This window comes from Vicia villosa, unplaced genomic scaffold, assembly GCF_029867415.1.
Source record: "Vicia villosa cultivar HV-30 ecotype Madison, WI unplaced genomic scaffold, Vvil1.0 ctg.002159F_1_1, whole genome shotgun sequence".
Taxonomy (NCBI): Eukaryota; Viridiplantae; Streptophyta; class Magnoliopsida; order Fabales; family Fabaceae; genus Vicia; species Vicia villosa.
The window spans coordinates 65,893-78,608 of NW_026705856.1; the positions used below are offsets into that span (position 1 = coordinate 65,893).

Genomic DNA, 12,716 nt, shown 5'->3' on the forward strand with positions numbered 1-12,716 from the left:
TCAACATTGGACTAAAGCTTCGATTAAGTTATCATCAAAATCAATCATCCATTTTAGTGGATTAGAGTTTTCACCCCATCAACACCCAAGATCCATTGAGTTTGATGAAACTTATGATGTTTACAAGGAAAGACGTCTAAGTTCCTTGAAAATCAAAAGAAAAAGAGTTTTCATGGATGCATGAATGCATGATTTATGCATCAACCACAACCAAGAGCACGCAAGGTCACATAAGATCATAGTTCAAAGGTTCGACGTCACGAGCATGGAGCCATGGGTCTAACCATCCCAAAAGGTATGATCTAAGGAATTTTGTACCTGCCGATCGGGTTCTACAAAGGTTCCCAGAGTTTTCAATCTTCTATCGGATATTACCGGCACGCACAATTGCTCATGGGCGCCAATAATATGCCTAAAAAGACCTCGTCTGAGCGTAGTATCGCATGACAACAAGCTCAAATTGGTACTTGATCTTGTTTCTGCACTACATCCTAAAAAGGCTTAGATTGGTTAAAAGGGTTCTAGGCCATTTAGCTTATACGGACACTCACTATTGAAAGTAATAGCGTTATCACGATGCTTCGTAACAACCTCTACTACCTTCCATGAGGCCTCCACTGATTGGGGTTCCACCATATGACGCTCATGGTAAGGATTGCTCCTGACATACGACTATTGGTCTTACCACCTCCTATCTCAAGTTACTCACAAAAGTCCAAGTTAGAACTTTATCTCATCACAAAGGAACCATCGAGCACCAAAAAGAAAAAAAAAGAAGATAAACAAACAAAGCACACAACAATATATACAGATAAAAACACACAGATAAACAAAAATAGGCTTAACACACTTAAAAACTAATCCCCAGTGAAGTCGCCATTTTTCTGTAGCGGGGAAATTCTGAGATCAAAACCATGGAATTGACTCGACTCAATATTTCGTTTGAAATCGCCACCGCGCTTAATTTTTTCAAAGGAAAAGGGAAAAGAACGAAAAACCCAAAGTTTGTTTTTAAAACAAGAAGAGATCTTAGGTACGGGTGTTGTTTATACAAGGGGAAGGTTTTAGGCACCCCTCATATCTGTGGTACTCCACAGGAACCTTTTTGAAAATCTGTGTCGTGTGTGCTAAAAATGGTTTGTTTTATTTTTAAAATAAGCTCGGCAAAGCGTTAAGCTTTGTGCCTACATACCTCCTCGGTGCAATGGAGAAGTCAGAGCTAATGTAGTTCCGCTTTTGGGAAAACGTTTTTTAAAACGAATAAACACTTTATCGTCTTCGGAGAGAAATACTCAGCCGTTAATTTTGAGCATGAGAACAAATGAGTTCTTTGCGTCGCAAATGAAAGAAGGGCTCCAACTCGGATAAAATCAACGAGTATGCCACTAGCTCTCTCACGCGGAAAAGATCTCATTATATCAATCAATTTTCAAAATCAAAGGGGTATCGCCACTCGGTTCGACAATTAGTCGTGTCTAAACTTTTGAAGAAAAAGGTCATTAAAGGCAAAAGATATTTTTAAAGCAAGGTTTTGAAAAGGTTGCAAACATAAGAATGTTTTGGAAAAAGGGAGAAGATTTTGAAAATTAAAGAAGGGGAGGAGATGAAGAGGCTATCCTATTGCGTAAAATAAAAGCTAAGGAAAGAAACGGTCTAACCGAAATAAGAAGCCAACACTTGACATTACGAGTCAAGGTGGATTTCCCATCCTTTGGACTTATCAATACCAAACCAAATCATTACCACTTGGGGATCCAGATGAACTTATTATCTTAGCACCACTTTGCATTAAGCACATTAAAATTCTGACGAAAAACGGGCAGAGTAACGGCTGTTTTCGGGTAAAATCCTTATATCAGTGCCTTGGAATTAACCATCAAGGGCTTTCAAGGAAATACCTGCACATACAAACAGACAACAATCCAATGCCAGACAGACAGAATAACAGCAGAGAAACAATATCATAGGGGTCCAGAGGCACTAAGTCCATAAGTCCGAGTCTCCAAAATGCTAAGGATAGTAACCGATAGTCCAAAAGAGAACATTAAATGTTTTTTTTAGATTTTTTGTTATTTTTTAGTGTTTTAGCATAAAAGTAAAGTATGGTCCAAGTGGACAAAAGAAAAATAGCGGAAGCATAAACATATGCCCAAATGGACAAAAGGAAAATAGCGGAATTATAAATGTCCAAATGGACAAAGAGAAAATGGCGGAATGTAAATATGATGTAATGATAAAATAAAGCGATAAAGCGAGAAATATAAAGAGCGGTATAGTAAATTGCGGAAATTAAAGTCAATTGTTAGATGTTAAAGATAACCATCTTGAAACTTGTCAAGTATGTTATCAAAGTTAGTAATAAAGATCGATGGTGAGTGAATAATGTACTCAGATTTAAATTCAATGGGGTTTATCAGAAGCTTGATAAAATCATAGCAACTACATGATAAAAACCTCCACAAGTCTTAAATCAACCGCATACAATTCTCTTCCATATTTGATCCTTTTTTATTCGGGACACGAAATATTGCGCTATGTTAAGCATATCGCCAAGTGATTTATGTAGAAATCACCCTACAACGAGGCCGGTCAAAACTTTATGTGCTAATGCATGCGAGAGAAGTGATATGTAGATCCCTCTCCGAAAGCAATACCGCACGAAAAGAAAATAAGGAACGATCTAGTCTTTACCAAGAATCCATAAGAATTCTCAAGGTGTTAAGACTTTCATCGATCAAAAGAAAAAAAGGAGAAGAAGAAGATGAAATGCATAAAAAGATAATCAACTCACACTATCATTAATATCATTCATCTAATATTATGGATTAGGTCATTTCAAACCTATCAACATCCTAGATCCAATGATATTAATGAAGTGGAGGAAGAAGAAAGCCAAAACAAGCATAAAAAAGGCAAAAAACACATTCTGTCCTAGGGGAAATCGATTTGCCTAAGGAGGAAATCGATTTCCTTAGTGCAGGTTTTCAAATCTGGCGCAGAAACGCAATGGAAATCGATTTCCCAAAGGAGGAAATCGATTTCCTCAGTGCAGTTTTCAAAAAATCAGCATTAGGAAGCATAAAACTTGACTTAAGCAAACATACAAACACCTTATGATCACATATCAATTGGAGCACGAATTTTCCATCAAATCACCATCAAATAGGACCAATATAGCATCAAAGATGCATCACACACAAGCACAAAAGAATCACATTATGATGGATGAATAAAGATGAAGAAAATTTCCAAATCTTGAACAAAACTTAGATCTACTTCAAGAATCACCAACACAAATCTTGATCTCTCAACAATTGAAGAAAAAAGAGTGAAATGGATGGTGGTTTAGCTCAAAGTTTGTGAGGTTCAAGGTGTGACTCACAAACTTTATGAAAGAACAAAGAGCTTTGGTGAATTTGGTAGGGATGAGGAGAGAAATTGCAAGGGGTTTGTTGCCTCTCAAAGCTTGAGAAATGAGAGAGTAGAGGTCTCTATTTATAGAATTGGAGCAAGAGTAGTGGCAAATTGGTCATTTTGTGTTTGGTAATTAACTTGTGTTTAATTGGTAATTAAATGGCATTAAAATGGAAAGAAATGGTAAAATGAGGTTTAAGTGGGTTTAATGAAAGGGTTAAATTTGATGAGGTGGAAAATTGATAAAAATGATCAAATAAAAGGTGCCAAAATGATGTCAAGCTTCCCTCCTTATCTTTTTTTGAATTTCGCCCCAAGGAAATCGATTTCCCCAGGAGTGAAATCGATTTCACTCTGTTCCAGAAGAGAATTTGGCGCAAAATACACTAGGGAAATCGATTTACCCAGGAGGGAAATCGATTTCATGATGTCCAGAATGTGATTTTGTTGAAGATTGCTGCAGGGAAATCGATTTACCCAGTAGGGAAATCGATTTCATCAGTCCAAAATGTGAAAAATGCCTTGTTTATTGCATGTCTTGGCTTGGTACCTACAAAAAAAAAAGCCTACAAAGAAACAAAGCAATATTTTTGGTATTTGGGTTAGTACAGTATGCATACAAGACAAACAATCATTGGTGATTGATGGTCCCTCTTATTGATGAGGTGAGTGCAACACCACAAACAAAACTTCCAAGTGAAGCTCTTGATTAATGATTGGGATATGAATGATACAGGATCTTAGGGTCAAAAATTGGGGTATGACAAGTAGCTACACAACAACAAGACAATGGGGCCTACAGACCCCCACGACTATTAATAAAGCACAGCATTTTCCTCACATCTACCTAACCAATTCCGATTGAGCGCGTGAAAATGCAAGATGGAGGCCTTTAAGAATGAAAGGAAGATCATCCCTGGGGAAAGAGATCGGCAATTTGCTCAGGCGGTTAGTTAGTTGTAATAGAGTAGGCAGTTCTTCTCTTTGCCTTTCAGCCGGCTAGTCTGCTTATCCCTCTGTGAGCGGAGATGGTTATACAAGAAGTGTTGTGGCTTTGGTGGAAGGGTGGGAAGATCCTTGTTTGGGTTTGGTAGACTATTAGTTTGGGACGATCTTTCCGGTTTAGGAATTGACTCTGGAATTCGGTCACTCGAGTAAGAACTTAAGGCATTGAAAGACGTGAACCAAATCATTTAAGCGTCGCTTCGATTCTGGCAGAAGCGGGATGCCACTCTATTACGTAGATAGACAGAAGAGGGCCTAGCTGCCTTGACCCAGAGAATAATGTTGAGTTGAGGAAAATAAGCCTTCCCAATTTCAATATTTTCCTGTCGATGTAGTCTTTTCTTCTCTGTCCTGCTCCTCGGAAAAAGGCGAAGCGGAAATTGAATAAAAAAGAAGAAAGCTGGTAGATTAAGGCTACCCTAGTAGCGTAGATTTTGTCCCTCCCAGTTCACAGATGTAGTTGCGTGTAGTTAACTTTTTTATTCGAGATTGGCTTGGTGTTAAGTTTATTGCTTGTGTAGCCTATGCGAAGCGAACAAGCAAGGGATTGAGTTGCGCGAAAGCCGCGTTCGCGCATTCGTTTTCTTGTTGGGTACAAGATCGAAATGAATGCCCGTATGTCGAGATACAGGGTTTTTCGAGAAAAGGTCCCATCCTTCAATATCATGATTGGGTCGACCAGGCCAGATCATGAGTGAATAGAAAATCGAAAACGTACATAGCCTTTTTAGTGCTAGCTGAACGTAAAGTAATGGCTTTTGTGCAACGTCGAAAGGGTCCTGATGTAGTGGGATCGTTCGGATTGTTACAACCTCTAGCAGATGGTTTGAAATTGATTCTAAAAGAACCTATTTCACCAAGTAGTGCTAATTTCTCCCTTTTTAGAATGGCTCCAGTGGCTACATTTATGTTAAGTCTGGTCGCTCGGGCCGTTGTACCTTTTGATTATGGTATGGTACCGCTTAATTCAGCTATTTTGGTCGCTCTAGCAGACAACTAATTATACCGCTTAATTCAGCTATTTTGGTCAAACGGGACTATAGGGGGCTAGTTACTAATTCATAAATGGATCATCAAACACACCACTCACTCATGAATGAGTATAAAATAAAGCTTAATGTCTACACTTGCATAACTTTTCAATTAAATAACCATATTTCATAGCTTCATGACATGATTAATGTTCCTAAAATAAAACAAAAATAAAAAGAAACAAAATATGATGGAGGGAGGCGGTCTTCTCCTATCTTATAGGGTAAATATTAATGTTTATTTGCTATCACCAGCTACAGACGAAAGAAAAACATGTGCCTTACAATTACTGTAGGGGGCGGACATCCCTACTCTTGGAATGAATGATTGCATCTTTGGATTACATTAATACAATGACATAAGTAATGGAATTAATAGCATCATCATAGAATCAAGGAGCAGTATCATGGAAATACATTCGAAGTGTCGCATACTTAGGAGTGGTTCGATTATCTCACAAAATCTGAGTCGCGTCTCAATTAAAGGAAGGCACCATAAAGTAGAAGTAGTAGCTTTGTTAAACAAACAGCAAACATCCAAAAACAGCCGCATTAAGTTATATAATTTCATAGCTAAAAATTCTCCTTCAACAATCAATTAACACAAGAAACTGCAATAAATCTACACAACTAATATCCCCACATACAAGGTTTCATAAGCCCCATTATAGGAAGAGAACCCCACCATTACCTTATCAATGGAAGCAACTCAATGGGTCTCTAATTGCGTCTTCAATTGACACCATGGATGAAAAATATTGAAGCTCCTTCTTCTTCCCCAATGTCTTGCCTCTTTCTCCTCTATTCTTGTTCTCTTCATTATGTCCACTCTCCCCTTTCCAAATCTCTAAAACCCTAATATAAAATCCAATTTGGGCTTAGTGGTTAACAACTCTTATTTATTTAATATTCTCCAAAATCAATTTAGGCCCAATAAGAGATATAACTCAATAACCAAAATATCACTTATAATAATAATTCATCAATAGAATAATTCCGACTTATAAATAATACTATCCTTAATATTATTTTCTGACTATCCGACTTCAATTTAATAATTCCAAATATGTCCTTAAAATAATGTCGGCCATCCAAATTCGATTAAATCCAATATTTAAATTCTTCAATAATTTAATTAACCTATTTAATTAAATTCGGGGTGTTACATCGGCCATAAGACTTTGGGCATCAAGAGTGCTCCAGTAGCATTGGTGGAACAATCGAAAGACCATTATGAGGATTGGGAAAAACCTACATATGGAAGATGATATGCCACAAGAATCCCCCAAGATGATAACAGATTAAGACCTAGGATCAATGCCCCCAAAACAGTCCCTGAACTACCGCCTTCCAATTTCCATTCCCGGATCACAGAAGGCAAACTAATCAACCAGGTCCGGTCTTACCTAGGAAGGACACCTCTCCTATTTCAGTCATACCTCGTCCCAGAAGTAGAGAGGAGTCCATCTCAATCAAAAGGAAAAGAAAGATGTACTACTTTCACTCTTTCAGAACCTCTCCTACTAAGTCGTACACCTTTTGCCCAAATTTATTCGCTATTGAGCAGATAGAGTCAGACTTTCTTCGTAAGGAATCAGACTAAGAGGATTTCAATTCCATTTCCATAAAGCAGGTCCAGTAAGACAATATACTTTTGTGCTCTTTCTATCTATTTACAATGACTGATAGTCGCTCAAGCGAGCAGACACGTATAGGGCTGCGCCTTCTACCTTCCTAAAATAGGAAAAGACCAGTCCTTCTACATCTCAAGGGCATGCCCTATAGACCTAGTTTATCGGCTATAGCTGCAGCTATGACTGACCAATAAATTGAAAGCTCTAACTAAAAAAGAAGTCCTGGGGCTTATTCCCTTTTCAAGGTCCTGTAGCCAGACTGATCCAGTCATCTATATCTCGTTTCGCCCCTTTGGCTCTCTTGCTTAGTATCCCAGTCCAAGATCTTATTGAAAGAGCCACAGCTTCTTCAAATTCAATAGCAAAGGATATTCACCCGGCTACTAAATCTTCTCTCTTTCACTCCTTCAAGGCCTCTTTCAAGCTAAGAAGACTCCTTTCAAGGTTATCCATATTCTTATCTACAGATCGGAGTCGTTCACTTCTCTGTCGAAAGAGCGTATTCTTTTATTGCAGCTAATTACACATCTCAATCAGTCTTGTCTGTACACCAATCCCATTGGCCAATTTAGCTCTTAAGCCTGGAACTCAATCAAAAATAAATTATCTTTTGTCGAAATAACCTCTCCCCCGCCCAATCTTTACATTAGTGGGCGGATACCGCCCAATCCTAAAACAGGAAGGAATCTTTCAATTGCAGTCGACCACAAGATAAAGAAAGCGATTGAAGCAAGCATTAGTAGTATCCCGCTTCCTTCGTTGTGGGTCCCCCTCCCTTAATTATTTATAATATCTCTTTGGCTATCAACTCAAAGAGTAAAGCGGTGGTAAGATATGGAGGTTTTTATCCCTCTTAGAGCTTTGAACTGACCGTCCTATGATCATTTAGGGGGAATTTATATAAATAGCTGGTGCGCTTGTTTGTGTCCAATCCGGATGTGAAGTCCTTACTTGCAGCCCTAGGTAAGGCGCGGGTTTAGTCTTCCAAGTAAAGTTTACGAAGTAAATGGACTTATTTTCATGGACTTACTTTCTCACCTTTCCCCAGTAACCTCTGTCTCACTTATTGACCTATAATCTAAGATTAAACCAGTCAGCTTACTCGAAGCTATAGTGGCAGCACCTTATTCCACTACGTATCCGTCTGTCTGTTTAAAGTTAAACAAAGAAATTGCTTAGATAAAAGAGTCGATCTTTCTTCTCTTTTTTTCGAGTAGTTTGCTTGGATCGAATAAGCTACGCCCAATAGAGCTTAGCCCTGTGTAGGCCGAAATGGTCCCGCGAAGCCAGTCAACGTTAGCCAACAAGTCAAAAAAAACAAAAACAACAAGAAGGTAGCGAGAGGGTAAGTGAAGGGAGAACTTGACTAAAAGAAGACTTTCGGTTGTGTGTCTAGTCTTTTTCTGGCCCAGGTAAACCGAACCAGGGAATACCTTAATTTTCACTTTATCAGAGTTCCTTCTTCCTTGCTTTGTCCAATAGGCTGCTGGATAGGCTTACAGAAGCTCGTGAAAAAAGTCTTTCTATTGTGGCGATCGGCATCATATATAAGATCCCGGCTGCATTTAGGAGTTATCTTTACCTGTAACTAAAATTTTAATAAGAGAAGAAAGCTGGCAGTGCAGGTTGGATCCTAGCGTAGATTCCCGCTGTCCCTATTGAATGATCGAGTAGCTTCGACTTCACCTTTTATCGAAATTGGCTTCGTCTTCAGTCTATCGTAGTTCAAGATCGAAAAGAATGCATTGGAAGGTCACCTCGACCTACTTTGGTTAGTGCAATAGGATAGGAAGGAACTTTCTACGGTCAATTCGAATAGAAGTTTACTATAGTCAGTGCACAGTGTAAGATTTGATATTCCGTAAGTGTTAGTAACTTAGTGCATGTAAGGGGCTTGGAAGAAGAAAATCAAATAAGAACAACCGCGCTGGTCGTAATAGATTGACTTTCATGCTGGAGTAAGAACTAGCATTAAAGTTCCATTTAAGGGAAGGCTTTTTGGACTCAGGGTACCATGATACTTTCTGTTTTGTCGAGCCCCGCTTTGGTCTCTGGTTTGATGGTTGCACGTGCTAAAAATCCGGTACATTCCGTTTTGTTTCCCATCCCAGTCTTTTATGACACTTCAGGTTTCACATTTTTTATTAATCTACCACTTATTAGGAAAATTCCCAATAGAGGGAAATACCTTTTATTTTTTTTTACTATATTCTTATTTAGTCTTGTTCTTTCACGAGGAATAATGGAACTAGGTTATGTCTTCATGGAAGACCTCGCTAGAGCTGTGGCACAATTCTACCCCTCTTCATCTGGAGGAATGTCTGGTCTAGGGGGTTCAATCAACCTCCTTCCCTAGAGGGGGCTTTGCCTGTATTTCACGAAAACCAAGATCAGCCTGGTCCTTCAGCTTCAGAAGGGGAGGGTCGGGCTGTCCGGGATTTTAGCAGTGAATTGCGTAATATTGAGTCATTACGCGAAGATAAGTCCCTATATGTGAGCTACCGAAATGCCTTAATAAAGAAAGCAGGAATCCATCATAATTGAAATGAAAAAGTCCCTTTTACCGGGAAATCAAGTAACAGATGAGGACATTCAGAGGGGAGTCGATTCGTATTTAACAGCCACCATGGGGCAGTCAGTTAATTATCACCGGAAGAAGCTTTCAGATATTCATAGGGATTTGACCGACCGTGGGTCGGCTAGTACCTATTTTAATGCAATAATCAAAGAAATAGAATCCATGAATGGCCATTTTTTTTAGCGTTCATGGATTGCTTTCCTTTCTTGATCTACGTTAATCGACGTACAAAGCCAATCGAAGGTCTGATCAGTGGCTCAATAGCCTTCTTGCTAGGCGATCCGCCAGATCCTTGAAAATGGGTGTTATAGACATCCGCTCACCGAGGAAGACCAACCCCATGCTAATGCTAAGGAAAGCAGTGGAGAAAGGAAGCAAGCAAGAAGCGCCCTCAACTACTGATTACCAATAGAAAAGAGACCATAGATAGCAGATTCCAATCGATGCAAGTTAGATAAAAACTTTTCACACTAGGTTCGATTGACCTACTTCGGAATCTTAGTATTCATGGCTTTCGCCTCAACCAGGGATCTTAGAGGCTAGCTATAAGTGCAATTGCTTTACTGAAGGTCACATCAACGAAGGAAACTCTTAGAAGCAATCAACAGAAATACGTAGGGAGATCGCTATCAGAAAGGCAGGACTAGATGGCATTCCTAAATCTGACTTTCTAGTTCAACCTTTAGAGTGTGAAAGGAAAGGGCAGAAGGTCTATTTTAGGGGTGGGTCTAGAGCGAACGAAAGAGATGTGTGGCAGAGGGCAGTTGAGGCGTCGAACGAATATGTTTGAGTATGGATCGTAATTGAGCGAAAGATCTGCTCATCGAAAAGTGGTCAACAAGCGAAGGTCTTGACCTGGAAGGATCGAAGAGAGCACTAGTAGATCGAGCTGTAGGCTCATGGACTTGGCTAGTGAAGCACAAACCACTCATCTTTCCATAGAGAGTGCTACCCTAGAGTAACATGAGCGACCCCAATGGCAACGTTAGTCCCAAGGTAGCTTGCTTACTTCACTAGTCAACGAAGTGCGTAAACAAATAAAGGAACATTCTTGCTTGATCATTTGCTGTGACTAGACCGCCCCCCCTAGAGTACGATACTGGTTCGCCATAGGTCCGAAGTTGGCAACTGATTGGATAGAAATCTCGTGCAAACACGATTTACTTATTTTATGACGTTACGAAACCCCGGAAATTTGACATCAATTGCTGGGAAAAGCTCTTTTGAAGGTTAGCTTTTCAACTATTATCGTACTATAAGCATTTTGGAGAATCGACCTTTAAACTATGCAAAAAACCCGGTTTTTTAGCCGACCTAGCCGATTTGTAAACAAACGTAGTGTTATGCTTAACACATGCATGATGGAAGACAGTTCCTTTTCTCAAATATGAAAGATCGTATTTGAAATCAACCGAATAGAGGCAAACAAAGTCTTTTCTTAGCCTCGGAGCCCTGGAATGAATATTCAGAAAGTTTCGCTGCTCCAAAGCTGTCTCGGGAAAGCGACAGACTGCTTTCAGCGACTTTTCTAGGGGTGGAATGAACCTTTACTGCACTGCTAGCGTTTTAGAGCTTTAAATAACTAGCACTCATACGGATTGGACTTAAACCAACCGTGCTACTAGGCTTAAAAGAAAAGCTTTCACTCTCCCCCCCGAACCGTCCTATTAAACCTAAGCTCGTATGCTCTTCAAAAGGAAAATAGGTTTACTTTCTTTCATTTTGGTTATGGAAAGTTAAAGTAGTCAAGTTGACTCTAATCGCGTACGCCGAGCTTCATTGGATTGTTGTGTTAAGTCTCTTTTGTGAGATAACAGAGACAAGGAACCACAGCCCCTTCGGGTAGGGCATAGGTGGCTACGGCGGAAAAACCCAGGATCTACAAGACTTACTTCACGCTCTCTATAAGCTCACTTCAGAGGAAGGTAAAGTGTTTCTTCCTAAAAAATAAAAGAAAGATATTGTTCATCGAAAGATAGGTAATTTATTGACTTCAAGAGCGGAAGGGAATACTTAACCACGCCTCGAGTCCCAGTCTCCTAGTGGTGGGATGGTAAAGGGCAATGTCCGGTTCTGGCCAAGAGATGTCTTTGCTCCGTCCCCCTTATTGTTTGTTGGCACAAGCCCTTATAGTAGTCAACCTTTCCTCCCCGACGGTCTACACCAGGTATGAACTCGATTTAAACGGGGATCAGAGCAAAAAAGGCCCTTTTCCTTTTCTGATATGCTTTGAGCTGCTTCCAGGAATGGTAAGACTTGACTTTGCCCTTACTCTATTAATAAGGAAATTCCCTGGTGTTCACTCTAGTTACTAACTAATTTAAGCTGTAGGCATAGAGATATGGGAATGCTTTCATAGGCTAGGGGGGATAACTCTTAATTAAGTAACTAAGCCCCAAGGCTAGCGAAGGAAAAGGAAGTTACATTAGGGCTACAACTCCTGACTCGAGGGTGAGAATTTGAATCGAATAGATTGAATCAGAAATGCACTTAGAGAGAAGCAGAATAACCGAAAGCCGGAAGAAGGGCTTTAGTTAGGCAGCGAATCTTCATTGAAGTGATGTTAGCTAGGTCCTTTCCTCGAGCCAGTCTTAAAGCAGGAAGTCTTTTACCTGGATACCCGCTTGAAAATGACGTAGAGAGAGTGTTCGAGAACGTCTCTATGCGGTTTATCAATTCCAAGTAGCGATGAAAGTAAAACCACTAGCACAGCGTACAAACGTTGTTGCCATGTTTGATAGTTTGGCAAACTAGCTCCTGAGACCATAGAAGGGAGTCTTTGGTTGTGAACATGATCGGGACCAGGCTAGTTGGCTCAGCAACATAGTTTTTTGGTAATTGGCAAGCACAAGGTAGTGGGGGGATTAGAAAGCTCCTCTTATCTTTGAGATTATACGGGCGGACACTTGGTGCTGGTATGGGGCATATTCGAGTGCCCCGCCGCCAGCATCGCTCTTCTCTTCGAACAGAAGCAACTCTGTAGGGAGGAGAGCCTGTCGATCGAGCGAAGGGATCCATACGGCTTTCCGGGGGAGCTGCTTTTACAGCCTACTG

At 40.0% G+C, this 12,716-nt stretch overlaps 1 protein-coding gene across 1 annotated transcript; it reads left to right on the plus strand.

The window, feature by feature from the left end:
• The first annotated feature begins 5,144 nt into the window (after positions 1–5,144).
• Positions 5,145–5,419, plus strand: LOC131638072 (NADH-ubiquinone oxidoreductase chain 1-like). The gene has a single exon (XM_058908628.1). It carries the CDS (start codon positions 5,171–5,173, stop codon positions 5,417–5,419), a length of 249 nt encoding a protein of 82 aa, XP_058764611.1. The 5' UTR covers positions 5,145–5,170.
• Positions 5,420–12,716: the final 7,297 nt, after the last annotated feature.